Source organism: Heterocephalus glaber, unplaced genomic scaffold (assembly GCF_053883595.1).
Source record: "Heterocephalus glaber isolate CG9 unplaced genomic scaffold, H.glaber_assembly_v1.0 deba00001608, whole genome shotgun sequence".
Lineage (NCBI taxonomy): Eukaryota > Metazoa > Chordata > Mammalia > Rodentia > Bathyergidae > Heterocephalus > Heterocephalus glaber.
The window spans coordinates 40,329,167-40,351,882 of record NW_028258379.1 but is presented as its reverse complement, the minus strand read 5'-3'; the positions used below and the strand labels follow the sequence as shown (position 1 = coordinate 40,351,882).

The 22,716-nt window shown below is 42.8% G+C and overlaps 1 protein-coding gene and 1 pseudogene across 6 annotated transcripts in view; one reads left to right on the top strand and one right to left on the bottom strand.

The window, feature by feature from the left end:
• The window catches only part of Ppp1r13b (protein phosphatase 1 regulatory subunit 13B), an 83,726-nt gene that overhangs the window by 17,726 nt on the left and 43,284 nt on the right, over window positions 1–22,716 (top strand). For 3 of the 6 annotated variants that reach the window (XM_004836881.4, XM_087195154.1, XM_021243781.2), the window contains one exon: window positions 17,635–17,782. In XM_004836881.4, the coding sequence (XP_004836938.1) occupies window positions 17,635–17,782 (148 nt within the window). Of the gene's footprint in view, window positions 1–10,178; window positions 11,868–17,634; window positions 17,783–22,716 lie in introns of those variants that run through there. The other 3 variants (XR_002389081.2, XM_021243772.2, XM_004836880.4) reach the window with 3 other exon arrangements.
• On the bottom strand, window positions 15,745–16,755 carry LOC106007709 (putative rRNA-processing protein EBP2 pseudogene; annotated as a pseudogene).

Below are 22,716 nucleotides of genomic sequence, written 5' to 3'. Positions count from 1 at the left end.
TGGCAGGGCCTTCTCCGGTAAATCTCTTCCCTGGCCACTCATGTTGGGCAAGCCTTGCTGTCTTCCTAGGTCTCCCACACTGTCTTAGGGATGCTCACTCTTGCCTGGATTCTTCTCTTCACTCCTGAAGGATCTTCATATTTGCTGCTTGCTCCTGCTCTATATGTTCTCAGCAAAGCAGCCGTGTGAGGCTGGAAGTTCTGTCAGAATTGCCACTTAGGTGAAACCTTTGGGGACCTCCAGTCTTCCTTTGAGAAGAATCCTCTGCCCTTTTCTGCCCTTGATGTCTCTGCTCCTGCAAAGTTGGGGCACCCATTCTGCCTCAGAGCCTTTGCACTTGTTCTTTTTGCCAGAGTGCACCTCTTCCAAGGTATCCTCGAAGTTCACTCTGTTACCTTCTTCAGTGAGGCTTTTTCTAACCACCACTTGTAAAGCTGAAAGCACCCCATTCCCAGTGTCCTTTGTCTACTGTGTTTCTGCATAGTCTCCACCATCTACTGTGCTCTATGTTTTCCTTAATTGGTGTCTTTCCCATCTGTAATAAAAATTCCGCAAGGACAGGAACCTTGCCTGCTCATCAGTGCCGAGTCCCAGCACACAGCAGGCACACAGAGTCCCTGTAGAGTGCAGAACGTTGTGTCTTCCTTGAGCCAGCGTGCGGGAGGGGTGGGTGTGATGTGAAATAAGCTCCTGGGACGATCCTGTGGAGGCGCTGAGGAAGTGTCCATTCTTCTTTCTCCCTCCGTGAAAATACGTGGCTGCCCATTAACATTCAGAAATGTAACTGTTTGTGGTATGGCTTGTTATTTGGAAGAGTAGAAATTACGACTATGTAATAATATGAAACTCACATGCAACCTAATGTTTTACCAAGTGGTGGAATACATAATTACTGCCTTAAAAATAATGGTGATGAAATTCTGCAAGTTATGCATGGGTCTTTACATGGGGCTTTTTGGTCCCTGAGTAGACCTCAACCTCAGGAGAGGTCAATTCACAGAGTGGGGAGACTTTGAAGGTTTCACCTCTTATTTCTTTTCTTTTATAGAAAGTCTCTTGCCTGGAGGCAGTCTGGACTATTATACATTCATCTTTAGATTTTATATTTTTTGGGTTTCTTTTGAGATGGGGTCTCACTATGTAGTTCAGGTTGGCCTTGAAATCAAGGTGATCCTCCTGCCTCAGCCTCCCAAGTTCTGTGATTACAGGAATCTGCCATCACACCCAGTTTCATTTTTAGATTTTATAATGAATATCTAGTAATGTGTTCTTTTATAATCATATTTAAATTTTTTTCCAAAGGTACATGTACATTACACGTTTGAAATTCTTTCATTAAAAGTAGTGTGACTTTATATTTCTATCTACTAACTTAGATAAAGCCTATTTTCTATAATTTCATCACAATGAAGAACTTGACTAGTTAGATTTTAAAGCATCCATAAATGAATATTCACGTTCCATTTCTGAACTATTCAAGCAGAAGTGTATAACCCTCATCTCTGGCCCCTGGTCATTCGCGACCTGGGATTGTTCCGGTCTGTCTGCAGGACAGGGTCCCCAGCACCGATCCCTAGGCCTGCTGGCAGAGGGAGATGACATGATGTGGGTAGGAGAAGGGGCCCGTCTCTTTTCAGTAAGTACTAACATAACAGAAATGATGACTATTTTTATTAGTAGTGATTGACAAGAGTCCTTTGATGTTAGGTACAGTATCTTGTTTCATTCTGATTTTAGGCACCTACAACAGGTCAGTCCAGCACATTTTGAATAAGAAGAAAACATATAGTTCTGTACATCTTGTACTCCAGACATGCAAATAATGTTCATTAGCATAAAATACTTATTGTGAAAACTTATATTTTAAAACTCACACGTTTCACATTTTAAAGTAGATAGCAAACTTAGACCGGGCTTTTTGGAGATTGGTAAATTTATGTCTAGTCTTCATTTCGGTAGTGATTTCTGGGTTCTGGTTGCAGTTGTTATTCAGCAGTGCTCACACTGAACTCTATCCCCAGGACCCTCACCTAATTAGGTGAAACTTTACCCATGGTGCTTGGCTTCAACAAGGGTAGTCTGTCTTGTTTCATGAGGTGTCTTATTGTGGTTCCTGTCATTAGCACTCGAGTTTAACTTCCGCAAGGCCTACAGGACATCGGCTTAAGTATTTTCCCTTTGTAAATGGCATAGATAATCTCCAGGCACTGGTGCTTTTGTTTTTCACTCAACTTTTGCTTAGGTTTCTTGAGAAACATTTTGAGAGCAGTAACTCAAAGCATTATAAGCAAATTCAGAGTAACATCATGTTTTTCAAGAGCTGGCTCACATCTGAAAGACAAAAGAGAACCATTTGTAAGAAGATAGGGTACTGTTGGACTTATTTTTCCTTTGAAAATTATATTCTAATTTCAGTGTTTCTACACACATGATTATATAAAAGTGTTCTAAAAAAGGGACATTATTTTAGTACTTTTCTTTGTTTCAGGCCCCATTTCATGCTGGCAAAATGTTTAGTGAATTTTCAGTATTTGCAGAAATGAAAAAATAGGATTTATGTAACTATAAATGTCTACCAGAGAAAAGGAAAAATATATACAAGAAAATAATAGTGTCTTGTTTCAAGTTATTTTCAGTGACAAAACTATTTTACTGATTTTGTAGGTTGAAATAATTGGCAGAGCTAAATTTTTGGTAATAATTTTACTGGTATGTAATTTGCATACCGTATAATTCACCCTTTCAAAGTGTACACTTTAGTGGTTTTTAGAACAGTCACAGAGTTGTGCAAACACCACCATCTCTAATGTAAAGTATTTTCTTTAGCTCACAAGAAACTCCGTTCATTGGCGTCACTCTCCACCTTTCCCTTCCAGCTCCTGTCTCCCTGGGTGTGCTTGTGGTGGGCTTTCCTGTCTGTCCATGGGTCATTCGGGCATGCATCTGACTCCTCTCAGAGTGTAATGTTTCAGGGTTCATCTGCACTACAGCCTTCACTGCTTTCCTTTGCAGCCCCTCCCTTTTTTTGGTGGTAGTGGGGGTTGAACCCAGAGCCTTCACACTGAGCTACATCCCTAGCCCTTTCTCTTATTTTATTGATTGATTGATTGATTGATTGGTTTTGTGTTTTTTTTGAGGCAGGGTCTCCCTTGTAGTTCAGGCTCTTCCTGAACTCACTATGTAGCCCAGGCTGGCCTTGAACTTGTAGCAATCCTTCTGCCTCAGCCTCCTGAGTGCTGGGATCACAGGCTTGTGCCACCACACCCAGCTTACTCTTTTTTATTTTGAGGCTGGGGATTTAGCTCAGTGGCACCGTGCCTGCCTCACAAGTGCAAGGTCCTGAGTTTGATCCCTAGTACCAAAAAAACACCACAAAAAAACAACAAAAAAAACCTGGTCAGTATTTAGAGAGAAGGTCTCCCTAAGTTTCCCAGCCTGGGCTCAAACTTTCTATCCCCTTTCCTCAGCCTCTTGGAATGCTTGGATTACAGGTGTGCGCCACCATACCTGGCTGCTACTACATCCCACTGTGTGAAGATGCCACACTGTGCTCACCATTCATGAGTTTGGGTTTTCACCTCTTTTTTTTTTTTTTTTTTTTTGTTCCACACTGGGGATTGAACTTGGGTCCTGGTGCATACTAGCCTAGTGCTCTACCGTTGAGCTCTATCCCCAACCTCCCTTCCTTTAAAATTTTATTGGAGACAAGGTCTTGCCAAGCTGTTTATGTTGACCTCAAACTTTAGATCCTCCTTGTTCAGCCTCCCAAGTAGCTTGAGAGCATAGGTTTTCACTACCATGTGTGGCTTGTTTCCACTTTTTGATTATTATGAGTAGTGCTCTGTATGCAAGATTTTTGTGTGAAGATACAGTTTTAGTTCTCTCACTGCATATGAGTAGGAGTGGATATATGTGTTTTTAAAAATACATGTGGAGCTAAGCTTGGGGTCACACACCTGTAATCCCAGCCTTGGGGGCTGAGGCAGAAGGATCACCTTGAGTTTGAGGCCAGCCTGGGCTACGTAGTTCAAGAAGGACAGTCTGAACTACACAGTAAGATCCTGTTTCAAAAGAAGAAGAAGAAAAAAAACATGTGGAGCTGGGCATCCTGGCTCAACCGTGTGATCCCAGCTACTCAGAAGGCTAAGGTGGGAGCATCACAGTTTGGGGCCAGCTTGGGCAATGTTATAGCAAGACCCGGAAGGAAGGGAGGGGCAAGGGAAGAAGGGAAGAAAGAGCAAACTTGAGTAGAACATTCTAGTCAAATGTTTTTATAGTTGAATAAGGAAAAAGTTGCCATGATTCTTTTTGGTCTGGTTCCCTTATAGAATGATTAGATGAAAAAAGTTCTCACTTTGCACTTGATACTTTTTATATAACTTGGTTAATTGAGAAGTTATTAAATAATGAGAGTATGTTATAGTCAGGGAGGTATTACTAAAGTTTTTGCTGTCTTTATTTTGAAGTAATTTTGAGTAGTGACTCAGAGTAGAAGCTTTAGAGTCAGACAGACTGGGGTTAAGTCTTGGCAGTGCAGTGGTACTTATTAGCTCAGTGGCCTTGGACAGGTTACTTCCCCTCTCCAAGCCTCTTTCCCTAATCTGTGAAATGAAGGATAGTGCCTGTCTCACAAAGGAGTGTGGGATTGAAAATGTATAAAGTACATGTCACTGTGCCTAGCAATAAGCACTGCAAAATAGTGATGGAAGTGACTTTTACCTAGTGCAAGGACTTTTCAGTTTCATGGAAGTCTGTTGCGTTTCATGAGACCCTCATAGTGTTTTTCAAACTTTTTGGACTATGACCTACATGAAGAAATACCTTTTGCCAGGCGTGGTGGTGCACGCCTATAATCCTAGCACTTGGGAGATAGAGGCAGGAGGATCAGCCTGAACTACATAGTGAGACCCTGTCTTTAAAAACCTTAAAGATAGTCCCGAGTTTGATCCCTGGTACCAAAAAATAAAAATAAAAAACCTTAAAGAAAAAGAAAAGGGGAAAAAAGAAACATCTTTTACAAGATGACTCCATCCTTACATGTACACTCACACATGTATTCCTTCTGTATATGTAGTCAGATGTCTACGTGCTCTTACCATATGCAGTTTTTTAAAATTTTGAGACTTTTTTGAGACAGGGCCTTCCTTTATAGTTCAGAGTGGTCTTAAACTCACCGTGTAGCTCAGGCTGGTCTGGAACTCAGGCAATCCACCTGCCTCAGTGTACTGAGTGCTGGGATTACAGGTGTGGGCCACCACGCTCAGCCATTCTGTGGATTTTGACAAATGTGCGAAGATTGTGGTGCCATACAGAGTGGTGTCACGCTCTGCCCAGGAAGCCCTCTTAACCCTGGGAGCCGGTAACATTTTGTCGCCATCATTTTGCTTTCTCGTAGGGTTGGAGACCGGATGGAACATTTCTAGATTGGTTCTTTCACCTAGCAGCATGCAACTATGGCCTCTGTCTTTCTGTGATTTGATGGCTTATTTTTTATTGCTGCATAATATTCTGTTCTCTGATTGCCACACTTCATTTATCCCTTCACCTGCTAAAGATCTTGGTTGCTTCCATCCTTTGGCAATTATGGATAAAGCTGTTACAAACATTTATATGCAGGTTTCTGTATGGACTTAAGTTTTCAGCTCCTCTGGGTAAATACTGTGGAGTGCTGTTGCTGGATCTCATGGTAAAATATACTTAGTTTTGTATGAAGCCATCAAGCTGTCTTCCAAAGTGGCTTAGCATTTTGTGTTCACATCAGTCATTTTCTGTTGTTCCACATCCTCACGAGCATTTTTGTGGCACTGTTTTAGATTTGGGGCCTTCTAGCAGGTGAATAATGGTATTTCTCCTGGGATTTAGTGGCACCATGCCTGCCTCACAAGCGCAAGGTCCTGAGTTCCATCCCCGGTACCAAAAAAATAGGTGTAATTCATTTTGTTCTAATAGAGTTTCCTATGTGACCTCCAATGGTGAACATCTTTACATATTCTTGTCAACTGTATGTGTCCTCAGTCAGATGTTCATCCAGATCGTTTGTGCATTTCACAAATTGAGTTACTGTGTCATTTAAGTTTTTTGTACACTTAGAATATAGGTCTTTATGAAATATATATTTTGCAGATATCTTCTTCCAGTCTGACTCTTGACTTTTTTATTCTCTTAATGCTGTTTTATAAAACTATTTTATTCCATTAAAAAATGAATTGGTCCCACTGGGCATGATAGTGCATGCCTGTAACCCCAGCACTCAGGATGGTGAGGCAGGAGGATCGTTGCGAGTTTGAGGCCAGCCAGGGCTACATAGTAAGTTCAGGTCACCCTGAACTACATAATGAGAGCCTGTCTCAAAAAACAAAAAGAGGGCTGGGGATTTAGCTCAGTGGTTTCGCCGCCTGCTACTCAAGCTCAAGGACCGAGTTCGATCCCCGGTACCAAAAAAAAAACAACAACAACAAAAAGAAACAGAAACACCCCCACAACGAACTGGTCCTGATAAACTGATTTCAAAGCCACTGGTAGGTCATAGCTTACAATTTGCAGTTCAGTGATTGTTCTGCTTCCGGGGCATTCGTGTGCATGATGTCAATGAAGTGACTATCATTCCAGGCAGAGACCCCACTGCTGATGAGCAGTGATGCCAGAACGTACACTTCCTCTTTCTGTTCTAGAATACTCTTTAAGTTAATGGATAGTTTGGTCGTATCAGTTCATACCTCATAGTCACAATACAGGTAGGCATTACAGAAAGCTTTGTGAATTTTGCATTTTTACAGGGTTTTAGATGAATCTCTCAAAATGCATGTCTTCATATTCCGAAGGAGCTAAATGAATAAGGAGAAGGGAACCTGAGATGTCTATTTTGTATTGCATGGAATAATGTATAATCCTATTTGGCCATTTCACATTGGTCAGAGGGAATTTTTATAGGACGGAATGTATTTTTTGTTTGTTTTGTTTTTTGATGGAATATATATATATATATATATATATATATGTTTGTTTTTTTTTTGGTTCTGGGGATCAAACTCAGGTCCTTGTGCTTGTGCAGCAGGCAGCGAAACCACTGAGCTAAATCCTCGGCCCCTGGAATATATTTTTAATGTTAAATTTTGAAAGCAAATGAAATAGTGATTTAAACTAAATAATACTGTTCTAGGTTTTTTTTCCTCTTTTTTTTTTTTTTTTTTTGGAGACAAGTGTACGCCACCATGCCTGGCCTCTCACCTTTTTATTAGTATATATTTGCTGTGTATAGTAAATACGTTCATCATGGGGGAATTGGTGCATGTACATATTGCATCATTGCGTCTCGATTGTTTTTACTTCCTCTTCCCCTCCTCCTCTTGTCTCCCCTATTCCCAGACCCCTTCCTCATCCTTTCTGAAAACCACCTTGATTCATTGATCCTTTATATTGCTTTTTACTTTTTTTGTTTTGTTTTGTTTTGTTTGAGACAAGTTCTCACCTGTGTATTTCAGATTGGCCTTGAACTCTCTATGTAGCCCAGGTTGGCTTTGAACTTGCAGCTATCCTCCTGCCTCAGCCTCCTGAGTACTGGGATTACAGGCCTGTGCCACCACATCCAGGGCTTTTTAGTCTTAATTTCATTAATTTCCTCTCTGATCTTTATAATTTTTTTTCTTCCATTAGCTTCAGATTTGGGCTGTACTTGTCTTTCTAGCACCTTGAGAAGCATTGTTAGGTTATTTAGTTGGCGCTCTATTTTTTCATGTGTATATTCACAGCGCTAACCTTCCCTTTTACTTTGTTTTTTTCTCTCCATACCAGGGATTGAACTCAGGACCTTGCGCTTGCAGCTACATTCCCAGCTAACCTTCCTTTTTAGAACTGCCCTTATTTTGCTAGGATTTTTTTTTTTTTTGGTGCTGAGGATCGAACTTGGGTCCTTGTGCTTGAGAGGCAGGCAGTGGAACCACTGAGCTAAATCCCCAGCGAACTGCCCTTATTTTGTTCCATAGGTTTTGGTATGTTGAACTTCCATTCCCATTTGATTCTAGGATCTTTATTTCTTCCCTGATTTCCTTTGATTCATTGATCATTCTTTAGCATATTGTTTAATTTCCCATGTTTGTGTAGTTTCTGTGGTTTCTTTTGCTGTTGGTTTCCCAGTTTTTTCTGGTATGATCTGATGGTATCCAGAGGATTATTTCAATTCTTTTATATTTATTTAAGTATGCTCTGTGGCCTAGATATAGTCTGTTTTAGAAAAAAGACTGTTCCATGTATTGTTGAGAAAAAAGTGTATTCTGCTGTTGGATAAAACACTCTGTAGGGGGGCCAGGGATTTAGCTCAGTGGTTCTGCTGCCTGCCTCGCAAGCACAAGGTCCCGAGTTTGATCCCCAGTACCAAAAAAAAAAATCAACAAGAAAACCCCCCACTCTGTAGGTAGAGGTAGGTATCTGTTAAGTCTGTTTGTTCAGCGGTGTGGTTGAACTCTTGACGTTTCTGCGTTTTTGTCTGATTGGCCTGTTTACGTGTGAGAGTGGAGTATCGAACCCCCCCCCCCCGCCCCATGCCTGTATTGGTACCTCTCTGTCCTTCTGACCCTAGTGGGTTTTATACTGTGAAGTTGAGTGCAGGGTGTTCCCGACTGTTAACCCTCCTGTTGAACTCACTCTTTCCAAGTTATTTAGTGGCCATCGCTGTCTCTTCTGATCAGTTTTAGCTTGAAGTCCACTGTGTCTGAAAATAAGGCAGCTACTCTTGCTTGTTTGGGGCTTGGTTGAATGGAGCATTGTTTCTGTCCTGTTGCTTTCAGTCTGTGTGGCTCCTTTAGATGGGTGTGTCTCCTGTAGGATCTTGTTTTTAATCCTGTCTGCCAGTCTGCATCAGTTGACTGGGGAGTTGAGACCACTGATGGAGAGTTACTATTGTAAGGCATTTTCTGAATTGTGTCATTGCATTGTTTTTCCATTGCTGGTCCCTCCCCGCTTTGTTTAATTACACTCCCAGTTAGATGCCTTCTTTCCTTTTGGGACCTTTGGTTCTGGTAGCCCCCATCTCTGTCTAGGACTCCTTAAATATTTTCTGCAACACTGGTTTAGTGGTCATGTGTTTCCTTAGGATTTCTTTGTCATGGAAAGTCTTTACTTCTCCATCAGTTTTTTGGTTTTTTTTGGTACCGGAGATCGAACTCAGGTCCTTGCACTTGCAGGTCAGGCGGCGAAACCACTGAGCTAAATCCCTGGCCACTTCTCCATCAGTTTTGAAGGCTCATTTTTGATACAGTTTTTTGTTTCTGTTTTGGTGAGACAAGGTGTTGCTCTGTAGCTCAGGCTGGCTTTGAACTCACTATGTAGCCTACGCTCACCTCGAACTTGGTGATCCTCCTCCTTCAGCCTCCCTACTGCTGGGATTCCAGATAGGCACCACCATGCCCAGCTTGAATACAGTTCTTGAGCGTCAGATATGGTGTTTGCAGTCTGAAGTTTTCCATTCATTTTTCTATTTTTGTGGTACTTGGGATTGGATCTACGGAGCACTGAATTATATCACCAGGCCTCCCCATGCCCTTTTTGGTACCAGGAATTGAACTCAGGACCTCGAGCTTGCCAGGCAGGCACAGCGACACTGAGCTAAATCCCCAGCCCTCCTCTTCTCCCTTAACCCTCTCCTCTTCTCTCCTTTTTTTTTTTTCTCTTTTGAGTCAGGATCTTGTTATTGTCCAGACTGGCCTTGAAATTATGATCTTCCTCCCTGTGACTTTGATACTGTAAGGAGAGCGTGGTATTTAGTAACATCAGAGCATCCCACATAGCTGGAATTGCAGGCATTTACCACCATGCCCAGCACTACTTCTCAATTCATTTTTTTTTTTTTTACTACTTCTCAATTTAGAAGAAAAACATTTTTTGTTTTGTTTTTTGAGACAGGGCCTGCTGTGTAGTTCAGGTTGGCCTTGAACTCACCATATATCCCAGGCTGGCCTTGAAGTCCCAGCAGCCCCTCCTGCCTCAGCCTCCCGAGTGCTGGTGTTACAGGTGTGCACCAATTTGTCTGGCTATTTACAATTTTTTTTTTTTTTTTTGGTACCGGGGATCGAACTTGGGTCTTTGGGCTTGCGCAGCAGGCAGCGAAACCACTGAGCTAAATCCCCAGCCGTATTTACAGTTTTTTTTATCACTCTTCTATAGAAGGTCAATTCTATTTCCTTTTCAAAACAGTACAGATTCTAATTGTGGAAACTGAACTTAATATGGTCTTACTAGATTACACCTCTGTAGAGTTAGTTCCCTTTCCCCAAGTTGCAGCACGTGGGAATCCACCCCCCTTACCCTGCAGTGCCACCTTGTGGAAGGAGGAGAGGCTTTGGCGAGGGACAGCTGAGGGCTCTGTAGATGTGACTGCAGTCTGTCTTGTTCGGGGCTCCTGACTTGCCCACTGACATTTTTGTCCATGACTTTCCTCTCTGTAAGGTAGACTAACCCAGCAAACGGGGTAAAATGCTTGCCATCTTTTGGCGCAGGGACCTTGGGGCTGAAGAGGCAGACGACCAGCTTAGCCTTCACGACCCAGAGGTCTCCACTGAGGAGTTCACTGAGCACCCATGCCGGGTGCTGGTGTTAGAGAGGTGGGCTGGCGGGAATGCTTGCTCCTGGGGAGCCTGTGTTCTGGGTTCAGGCCACACAGGCTGAGCAAAGGACTGTGTGAGTCAGCTGGAAGTGAGTGTGCAGGGCCAGAGGGCAGGATGATAGAAAGATGCTGTCTTGCATAGGTTGGTTAGGGAACATGTCCCTGATAGGATGCTGAAGGAAGAGAGCCATACTGCCATATGAGGAGCTGAGCTGAGTGGTCTGCCCAAGGGCAGCAAGTGCAAAGGCCCTGAGGCAGGAGCAGCTCATTCTGCTAGAGGAAGAGTGAAATGGTCAACGTGTGGAACAAGGGAAGGAAGAGTGTGGTAAATGGTGCTAGGGGGCCGTGGGTGTATGTTGCAGGTTACATGGGGCCTTGTGGACGGTAGTTAGGACTTGGACCTTGGAATTATTCTCAGAGAAGAACTCATAGGAGGGTTTTAAACCAAGTGATGTATCTTCAGGGCAGGTGTGGAAACAGGCCAGTCGGGTTGCTCCCCATCCTGATGGAGCAGTGATGGTGCCTCGGTCTAGGTTGGTAGTGGGGGCAGTAGTTGGCTCCTGGGTCCTTTTTGAAGTCAGGGCCATGTGCTGGTCATGGCACCCCTGAGAGAGGAGCTGGGGCCCTGCCCTCCGTGGCTAGGTGAGCCTTCCGGGTGCCTCCCAGAGGCTGAGTCGGGGTGTGAGAGGAGGTGCATTGCCCAGCTCTTCCTGCAGTCCTGATGTTTCTGAGGTGTTAACTGAGCAGAGCTGTGACCCATGGGACTGGAAGGAGGGACACAGGGCACGTGGCTCACTGGAAATCTCAGGTCTTCCTGCTGTGCCTCTGTTCCACCCTTTCTGTGGTGTTTATGAGCAACTTGCTGTCAAGTGAGCTATCACAAGCTGTTAGGGTTTGGGGTGGCTTTTAGCATCTTACTGTGCCCTGATTATTATTGTGCTTTGTTATCCTGGACTCCCCTTTCCCCAGGAGGTAGCAGCAGATGGTACAGGTGAGCTGGGAAGCAAAAGGCTGGGCTGGGCCGGGCCTAGCAGAGTCTGAGGGCCACTGTCCTAAGAGTATGACACTCGGACCAGGGATGGAGCTCAGTGGCACCTTACCTGCCTCACCAGCACAAGTTCCTGAGTTCGATCCCCGTTACCAAAAAAAAGACAAGAGTGTGACACTCAGCAAGACCCGAGATGGGAGAGGGAGCAGCTTCCAGAGGCACAGCGCCATCCAGGCAGAGCCAGAGGACCCCTGGGTTCCCCTCCCCGGCAGCTTGGACGGTGTAAGTAGTTTCCTGTTTCCTTTTCTGGAAGGCTTAGAGATCCCATTTCTTAAAAGCAGCTTTTTGAGGTATAATTTTTTTCCTTTCGAATCTTTATTTTTATTTGTGCTTGTTTGCAGTCACAGTGATTATATTCAGCATGGGTTGACACATGTACTTAATGCATCCTAATCCTTTTTAGGTCCCCTCCCTTCCCCTCACTCCCCTCTCCCTCCATCTCTTCAGGCATACTTCCTATGCCATCACATTTGCCTCACCCAGCTGAACAGTTTGATGATCTTTAGTGAACTTAGAGTTGTGTAACCATCACCGCCATCTCTGTCACCCCAGAGAGACTGTGTCTCTGTTCACAGTCCCTGTCCACCCACCCCAGCCCCAAGCAGTCGCTCATCTGTCTCAATAGATTTGGCTAGTTTTTGATATTTTATATTAATTCAGTCTTACAATATGTGTTTCCTTTGGTGTCTGACCTCTTTTACTCGGTAATGTGTTCACAGTTCGTCCAAGTTCATTATGCCACACGCCAATACTCTATTACTTTGTGTTACTCAATAGCGTTGCGTTGTAGGTTATGCCAGGTTCTATTTGTGTCAGTTGATGGGTATTTGAGTTTCCTCTTTGTGGCTATTGTGAACATTTATGTGCGGTACTTTTATGTGGACGTAGGTTCTTCTTTGGGGCAGGTGCTAGGAGGAGGTTGCAGGGCCGTGTCACGTGTGAGAGGCTGTCGAGCTGTGGCTGGAGGTGGCCACCCATTGTCATCTTCACCGATGGTGCCTAGGCTTCCACTTCTCCACATCCTTGTCAGTGTGTGTTACTGTCTTTCTGCTTATAGGATAGTGCCTACTTTTTTGTTTGTTTGTTTTCTTGGTACCGGGGATCGAACTCGGGTCCTTGCGCTTGTGCAGCAGGCGGCGAAACCACTGAGCTAAATCCCCAGCCCCAAGTGCCTACTTTTTAATGGCTAGTACATTCTTAATTTGTACCAAGAACATCATTTAAAAACCATTTGCAAAAATAAATAAATAAATAAATAAATAAATAAAAACCATTTGCAGAAGTTTTTGAAGGTCACTTAAATTAGTGATTATTCTATTCCAGTCAGTTTTCTTACACAGCTCGAATCCCCTTGAAACCAAGGGCCAGGGGATGTCTTTTTGGATGCAGCTGACTGCCTCCCTCTGACTTGCACCCTTCATTTCTGATCATTGCAGTGTCTAACGTCGTACTCAGGCACCAAGCTAGGGAGAGAGCCCGAGGCTTGCCCTCAGTGCGTTGTAGTTCTGAGTTTGTCCCACTTTTTTGCATTAAAAAAGACACGGACGAGACATACTTAGATGATTTCAAGACAGGGTAATGGGTCACAGCTCACTCTTGTGAGTCACAGACACTCTTTAAGTAGAGGATGAAGTTAAGAAAACTGACAACTTAGTGTAAGCCCGTGGAACAGCAAATAGCTCCAGTCCCTTAGAGGAAGGTGGGAGGGGAGGCACTGTCTCAGAGGGGTCGGGTGGGGACGGTGGTGCATGGGCAGAGGAGCACCTGTGGGAGGGCACGGAGTGGGCATCATGCACTTTCTTACGGCAGGCACAGTTTGTTTTCCTAGCTGTAGTTAGCCACAACTTTCTTTTTCAACGTATTGGTCTCTTAGGAGGGATACATGTAATTTTCTTTTTTCCTTTATCTGTTTTCTTCTGTTCCCTAGTCCTATTGGGTTTCCTCTGTTTTGTATATGTTATTAAAGAAAAAGTAACATTACCCATTGAACTGTCTGCCATTGATGATGAGATGCATTGTGACTTCAGAGGTGATAGAATATACGCAGAAACTGCTCCCAGATCAATGCAGTGTGGTGTTTGTGCTGGAGAATCTTTCAGCTTCCTTTCAGGTGGTGCTTTAGGGACACGTGCCATCCAGGGCAGTACCAGGGGATTCATCTTGAGCGGTTTTAAGTCTGTCACAATTGTAATGCACTTGGTTTTGAATAATAGAGATTAGAGAAAGTAAATTTTGCTAGAATTAGGAAAGATTGGTTTATTAAAGACTATGAAATAGAACATTAAAAATGAAGTAATGTTTAGTGACTTTTGTAAAAGTTATTTGGTAGCTCTTAGCTTTTAAAAATGTGTTCAGAGGGCCGGGGATTTAGCACAGTGGTGTTGCCACCTGCATCGCAAGTGCAAGGTCCCGAGCTCAATCCCCGGTACCAAAAATAAGAAAAAAAAAAAGTATTCAGACTTACAACCCTACTGTTCCGCTTCTTCTCTCCCTCTCTTTTACTGAACACATCCATCAGCTGAAAAGTTTTGGTAATTCAGGAAGTGCTCCAAAATAGTGTATTGCCACCCTCCATTCTGACATTGTGTTCATAAAGAGCTCTACTTTTAAAAGCTGAGTGTGGTGGTGCCCCCTGTAATACCAACCACTCAGGAGGCTGAGGCAGGAGCATCAAATGTTTAAGAGCAGCCTGGGCAGTGTAGGGAACCCTCAAAATAAAAAGGGGCAGGGATGTAACTCAGTGGTAGAGCATGTGCTTAGCATGCCCGAGGCCCTGGGCTCAATCACCAGCACTAAGAGAAAAACATGTTTATGTTGCTTGTTTATTGAACAGGCTGGTATTATGTGTGTATATATTTTCTCAGCGCTAGGGCATCATGGGAGTTCTGTGTTTGTGTTATGTGTGAAGTCAGCTGGATTTTATTGTGTACACCTTGTGCAGCTACTGTGCAGGCAACAGGAAATGCAAGATTCAACAGCAAATTGCCTGGAAGGCATAGTCTGCTTAGGGGAGGGAAACATGTTAGTGCTCACTGAAATGATGTAAGGAAGGTAGGGGAACAATTACTGGCTCTCAGAGGAAGGAGCCTACTCTAGCATCCCTGGAGAGAGGAAGGAAAAAGAGGGTTTGTGCAGAGATGAGAGCTGGGAGCTGAGTTTTGAAGAGTGAAATAGGAGTTTATGGGCAAACAGGAAGCAGAAATGATTAGAGGGAAGGTGGCCAGTGAGAACTCCGTTGGAACTGAGGAAATGAGGCCTGGAAGCCTGGGAGTCTAGTGTCTAGGTTTTCTCTGAGTGCATTCTGGAAATCCAGAACTCACGAGATCCTCTTCAGATGAACATTAGTACATTAGATGCAAGAGGAAAGAAGCCTGTTTGCTGTTTAGGTACCATCGAGAGTGTTTTGGGAAGGGCTGCTATCAGGGCGTGGGGAGTCCTGAGTATTTTATTTTATTTTATTTATTTATTTTGGTACTGGGGATCGAACTTGGGTCCTTGCGAACTTGGGTCCTTGCGCTTGTGAGGCAGGCGGTGGAACCACTGAGCTAAATCCCTGGCCAAGTCCTGAGTATTCTAAGCAAGGGAATGACTTGATTTATGTTTCAAAATTGGCCCGGCACTAGTGGAGGCTAGGTTGGCGTGAGGGGAGTTTGTCGGCAGAAGGAAACCCGTTCAAAACAGTTCATGTAAAATCTGACCATCAATAGTAACAATTTCAAAATGTAGGCATTTAGGGCATTCTTAAGAAAAAAATTTAACAATTAACTAAAATTACATTTAGTCTACAGCAGAGATGTTAAGGGCGAGGAGAATTTTGGAACACATGAGTTTTGTTTTCTCATTTTTGATAAAATATTAAATAGAAATACTTCGTAATACTTTCTTATTAAAGAACATCTTTGGTTTAAATTGTAATTTATGGATGTGATTTAAAAAGTCTTCCAATGTAATGTTTTAAAATCTTCAACGTGGTAGAATTTCGTTGTTTTTGTTTTTTATTTTGTGAATAATTTTTTAAATTTATTAAAATAATTTTTTCCAATAAAAAAATGAAAAATAATAAAAGATAAGGTCCAATTGTACTGTGAAGTTCCATGTCTTCATCCTTTTTTTCCCTGTTCTTCATTAAAAGAGATGTTGTTTAACGGGTTCTGTTCATCATCTCTCTTGTTCGTTTTCCAGGTCTCTTATTTGATCCTTTCTTTCCAGGCCTCTTGAGGCCTTTCCCATGTGCTGTCTTGGCCCAGAAGCTGGATGCAGCATCATGGCTCTCACGAGTGTTCCACTTGGAGCCTTTCTTCTTCCCCCCAAAGCCAAATTTCTGGTTTTTATATTGTCTTTTGGCACTGGGCCCTTTCTTCATCTGCTGGCCTTTAGTTCCTGCCTTTGTGCCCCGGGCAACAGGTTTCTGATCTCCCTCAAGGAAATCCAATTTATCAGAGAAGCCTTTTTGATATTTCTTAATGGCAGTCATCATATGTGATTTGTCCTGCTGCCTCTTCTGAAGAACCTCTGTTTGCACCTTCTGTCCATATTTCCTAAGTCCTCGCAGTTACTTAGCCTTTTCAGACTTCTCCATGGCAGCTTGTTTAGTCTGTAGCTTCTGTCGAATCTTTTGCTGATCCGACTTGGCCATTTCCGCAAAATAATCAGTGGGCCGCTTGGTAGGGACTTTGAGCTGGTGGAGGCGTGGTAATACTGCAAGCACTGCTGCCTGAGCCTGGCGGTAGGAACTCATTTCCCACTGGAAGTTGTCTTCTGGTTTAACAGCTTTCGGGTCCTTGTTCTGAGGTGTTGGCTCAGGTCCACTGACGACCGGCACAGGACCCAGGGTAACATTTCAACCCATTCTAGACTCCGCTTGAATTCGACCAAACACTACTTCAGGCCATTCATGTTGTTCATGGCCTTCTTCGGCCCCTTGAGCATGACATTGAGGCCTGGCTTCAGGAGTCCGCAGGAAAATGCATCCTGCAACTCTCTGTCCGTGGCTAGAGAATCATCAGAATCCGAGTCCGAGCCTGAGATGGGGGGAGTGTCCATCTCGAAGCCCGCCAGCCCCACGCCTACCCGAAGGGGCGGGTCAGCCCAAGGCCCACGCAGCTGGCACAGACCAGCTCTCACCCTGGCTCTTGCCTTCAACCCCAGCTCGCACACCGCGTTCCCACATATGCTCAAACTAGACTAGTGCCACCGACTCGCCGTTCCGGCTCCATTTGTTTTTTATTTTAGTACGGGGGATCAATCCCGTGGGCATCCTGACACTGACTGAGCTACATCCTAGCTCCGTCATCACCATCATCATTTGAAATTTTGTAACATAGTCTCAGATTGCCCGGGTGGGGTTTGAACTTGGGAGCCTCCTGCAGCAGCCTGCTGAGTGCTGGGTTATAGGCGTGCACTGCCACACCTGGCATGGTTTTTTGAGTCATAGTTGGAAAGGGCTTGTGTACACCGGTGTTATCAAAGGGAATTAACCTAGGTTTTATTTAGGATTTTGGGTTTATGATTTGTATCTGAATAGTTGATCTTTTAGGAACTTCTGCTAGTGCAAGATGTATGGGATGAATCTAGTTCTTTTTTCCTAGATGAGTGTTTTAGTTGCTCAAACATCATTCATTGTGTAGTCCTTTTCCTTCCTTGATTTTGAGGAGGCTCTGCTGTCATTTCTCATCTTTTTGGATAGAATTGGCTCTGGTTGTGGGAAATCAGTTTGCCCATTGCTCCAACTGCCTCCCGCTGTGATATGGTTTTGAGGCTGCACAGCATCTGTTGTGTTGGTTCTTTTCAAACACTCCTCTGAGAATTTTTCCCGACTTATCTTACTTTTCTTTCTTTCACAAGAAGTTTAGAATCAGCTTATCTATTTCTAAAAACTAATCCTGTAGGGGTTTGGGACAGGAAATGTTGGAGGGATCACCTTAAATATATAGATTAATCTTTTCACAGTAAGGAATCTAAATTTTAGTTTTAATCTTTTCTCTTATAGATGATATTAACCGTGTTCTTGAGCAACAATGAACAGATTTTAACAGACGTTCCTATAACACCGGAAACAACCTGTCGAGATGTTGTAGAATTTTGCAAGGAACCTGGAGAAGGCGGTTGCCATTTAGCTGAAGTGTGGAGGGGAAATGGTATGTATGAGTCTGTAAAGATGACTACGTATAATTCACCACTTGTCAAATGGAAAATATTGCTTCTGACTCTTGGTTATCAGTGATAATAAGGAATTGAGTAATTGCAGTAAAAGACAATTGTATCACATGGGGATAGGATTCTACACAATGGTATTTGTAAGAAAGTAATGACCACCTCACACAAGGCCTTCAGCACCACCAAGGTATGTTGCCTTTGCTTGATACATAGAAAGGAGTTTGTGAAGATTTTAAATAGGGTATGACATTCTGAAAATAATACTTAGAGGAAGTACACCTGAAGATAGTGTGGCATTAAGGGTCTGGGTTTGACAGTAAGAGAATGATCCATTGGAACATGTTGAGTTTGAGGTGATAGTAAGATAGATATCCAAATGGAAGTGTCAACAGGATGCTCAGAGATGAGTCTTCAGGCTTTTCTTTTTTTCTTTTTTTTTGGTACCTGAGATCGAACTTGGGACCTTGCCCTTTTGAGGCAGGTGGCAGAACCACTGAGCTAAATCCCCAGCCCTTCAAGCTTTTTTTTAAACATTTATTGAGATAAAAATTTGCATCCATACAATTCATCCATTCAAAGTGTACAATTCAGTGGTCTTAGTATACACAAGTATTGTCAAGCATCACAATTCTAGATAATTTTCCTCACCCCAGAAACCCCATATTCATTAGCAGTGACTCCACTTTCTCTTCATCCATAGGTAACCATTAATCTATTTTGATTTGTCTATTGCAGACATTTCACATGAATGGAATCATACAATATGTAGTCCTTTTGACTGGCTGCTGCTGCTTATTTTTTATTTTTTTGGCAACAAGGTTTCACTAGTTCAGCCTGACCTCAAATGCACTATGTAGCCTAGGATGGCCTTGAACTCACAGCAGTCCTCCTGTCTCTGGCTCGGAAGGGGTGGGATTATTGGTGTGTGCCACCACACCTGACTTGGCTTCTTTTTCTTTCTTCTTTTTGTGGTACTGGTACCAGGGATCGAACTCAGGACCTTGTGCTTGTGAGACAGGCACTGTATCACTGGCCCTTCTTTCGTTCCTTTTTTTTGTTGTTGTTGTTCTTTTTCTTAATGTTTTTTGAAATTCATCTATCTTGAACTTCCATTTATCAGCAGTTCTTTGCTTTTTGATGCCAGTAGTATTCTATTGTATGAGTGTACTATATTTTATCCATTCATCAATTGGACAGTTGGTGATGGACATTGAAGTTGTTTACATTTTTGACTATCATGCATGATGCTGCTGTGAACTCTCATGTACAAGTTTTTGGGTGGATGTGTATTTTCCTATCTCTCAGCTATATTCCTAGGAGTAAGAATTGCTGGGTCATGTGGTGATTCTGTCTACCAGACTATTTTCCAGGAAGTTGATCCATCTTACATTCCCAGAAGCAGTGCGTGAGGGTTCCATTTTCTCCTTGTTCTTGCCAACACTTGATGTAGTCTGTTAGCTTTCAGTCATCCTGCTGGGTGTGAAGTGCCATCTCAGTGTGGTTAGGGTTTGTATTTCTGTGATCACTAATGATGTTGATTGAGCTTCTTTTCATCTGGTTATTGGTCATTTGTACCTTCCTAGACAAAGATCTATTCACATTCTTTGCCCACTTAATTAATGTTATTAATTGCCATTCTATTGTATTGTAAGGGTTCTTTATGTGTTATGGGTTTCAGTCCCTTATCAGGTATATGACTTGCCAATATTTTTTCCCAAAGTCCTTTGCTTTTAAACCTTAAAAGTCAGAGTAAAGGGGCCCGGGATTTAGCTCAGTCGTTCCGCCTGCCCTACAAGTGCAAGGTCCCAAGTTCGATCCCAGGTACAAAAAAAAAAGGTCAGAGTAAAGTCTTTAAGAGGATACTGAGTAAAACTTGACTTTGATCAACATTGGATTCTTACTAAACCATCAATAAGAGGACAAGCCTCACTTTTGAGTCTGACAATAGCTACAGGAGGGAGGCAGCTAGTCACTGTAACTAGGGTTTTCTAGGGACCAGTACAGAACTTGATCATTCCATTATTTTTCTTTAGACCCTAAGCACGTGTACTCTTTGTTATTTTTAATTCCTTATCTGCTTCCTCCTCTTCTTTTACTTAGCTTGGAAGGCAGTACAATTTTTGTATAAAGTTTTGTTTTGGGCCGGGGATTTAGCTCAGTGGTTCCGGTGCCTTCCTCGCAAGCACAAGGTCCTGAGTTCGATCTCTGGTACCACACACACAAAAAAGAAGTTGTGTAGTTTAAAGTGTTTTGTTTCGTTTTGTTTTTTGAGATAAGGTCTCTCTGTGCAGTTCTGGCCTTGAACTTTTGCAACGATCCTCCTGCCTCAGCCTCCTGCGTGCTGAGATTTTAGGTGTGCACCACCACACCTGTAAGTAACTTAGTGTGAGGAGTGTAGCCCTACAGTCCATGGCTACTTATGAGTGAATGCTTATCTACCTGATGTGAGTCCTTGGGTTGGTGCCATTCTTTTTTCTTTTCAGTTTTTTTTAGGCTAGGCTAAAACCTGTGATCCTCTTGCCTAGCCTCCCATAGTGTTAGGGTTATGTGTACCACCATGCCTGGCTTGAAATTCTTTTCTCTTCTCCCCTCCCCTGCCCTCTCTTTGTGGTACCGGGGATCAGATCGAACTCGGGTCCTTAAGGCAGGCAGCGAAACCACTGAGCTAAACCCTGGCCCAAAATTCCTTTCTTTAAAGTTAAGCTTGTGATTCTTTTTCTGTACATATAATTCAGTTCTGAGTTGAATGAGCTAAGCACACCTGGATTTTGCTTTCAACTAAGATGAAACCATTGCTTTCCTTGCCCTTAGTCTTTGCTCAGTAAGACAGAGCTTGGCTGCAGTCCACAGTACCGTGTGTGTTGCATTCCTGTAAGTGGAGGATTTTCTTCATGGAAATGTAGAACTCACCGAGGAGCAGAGCAGTATCACACCTTGAAAGTGTGATTAGACTGCAGGTCACAGTTTTCTTTCTTGTCTCAACATCAAGTTCTCAGACTGAGCCAAAGAGTCGGTGGAAGAGTCTATCACCCAACCATAAATATGTGTTAAAAGGAAGAAAAACAGATTTGTTCTGCAGCAGGGCCAGGTGTTTTCCTAACCCTTGGGCTTGGTGGTATTCTTCCTCCTGTTCTTTAAATTGGGATAAAAGTCACACGGTGTCAGAGTCACCATGTTGCAGTGTACTGTTCAGTGTTGGTGGTGCAGTTGCCATGCTGTCTGCACCTGAGTGCCCTCCTTCCCTGGCCCCTGGCAGCTGCTGTCCTGTGCTGCTGCTGGCCATGTGCCTGTTACCGTTACAGTGGGGTCATGCAACATGTGGCCTTTTTCGTCTAACTCCTCTCACTTGGCATGTTTTGGGGGTTCTTCCATTTTGTAGCATGTATCATTCTTCATTCTTTTATGACTGAGTCATGGTCTGTATCACATTTAGTTTATCCATTCATAATGGCGTGGTGGATCTGACAGATAGACCCCAAGCTCTTGTGTATGACAAGTGAATCACTGTAAGGTGTACACCAGTGGTGAGAGAAAAGCAGCTATGTTTATTGAAAGTCATGAACAAAAAAATGGTTCTAGGATGAGAGGGAGGTAAAAGGAGCTCAGAAAGGGCAAAAAAGAAAAAGGCCACATGTGCTTTGGCCTGGGTTACATCATTGAATGTATTATATCAATTACATTCCTTGAATTTCATAACTGCATTGCAGTTATATAAGAGAATTTCCTTCAGAAAATACACCATGAATTTTTTTGTTTGTTTTTGTTTTTGTACCGCGGATCGAACTCGGGTCCTTGCACTTGTGCAGCAGGCGGCAAAACCACTGAGCTAAATCCCTGGCCCCAACACCATGAATTATTAAGGATTAAGGAAGCATAATGTACAAAACCTGTCACATGGCTCACATCCTGTGTATAAAGTGTGTATGTTGCAGCTAAAATGGTACTTGGAGTAAATTTATTGCTTAAATACACTTATTAAAAAAATAACTTAAAGTACTTAACTCAAGAAGCTAGAAAAAAAAACCTAAAAAGAATGGGAGAAAGGAAATAAATACTAAAGCAGAAATGAAAGAAATGTGAGAAGCAATAAAACTAAAGGTGTTTACTTGCAGTAATTAAAATAAATAGACTAAATAGATAAAGATTTGAGGTTAAGCAGAAAAAAAGGCACAGATAAGTAAAAAGGGCCTAACTATAGGGATAGTAGAATTTTAAAAATGATGCTATGAATAACTTCTCAATAAATTGTATAAGATAAAAATACATGGAAATTACCAAGATTCATCAACATTCATTAGATGCTTACTCTCTGCCAGGCAGGGATTTGGTCCTTGGGGTATATTAGTCGACTAAGGAGTAGGATTTGTGTCCCATGGAGCTTACATTCTAGTGGAGAGATACAGATGCCAAGTGGTAAATTAACTGTGAAGTATGTTGGTAAGTGATAAATCTTTTGAAAAGAAAACAGACCAAGAATATTGCCTTTGCTCAGAATGAGAAAAGAGCAAAGAAACTTGAACATATAAAATGAATTGCAAAAAATGAATGGAGGGCCAGGAATTTAGTTCAGTGGTTTCACCACCTGCTGTACAAGTGCAAGGACCCGAGTTCGATCTCCGGTTCCGAAAAAAAAAAAAAAAAAATGAATGGAATCTGTGATCCTTCCTGCCCTCAAGGACTCCAGATCCATATGGTTCTATAGGCAGTTTTTACAGCACCTTCAAGAATAGATGATCACTACATTATATATGAATTTTCTCAGAGAATAGAAAAAAGAGAAAACTACTAAATTCATTATGAGGCCAGTATAATTTCTACACAAACACTGAACAAGAATATGAGAAAAGCCTAGTGTGGGAGCACACTTGGGAAACTGCAGCAGGAGGATCCAAGTTAGAGGCCAGCCTGGGCTACA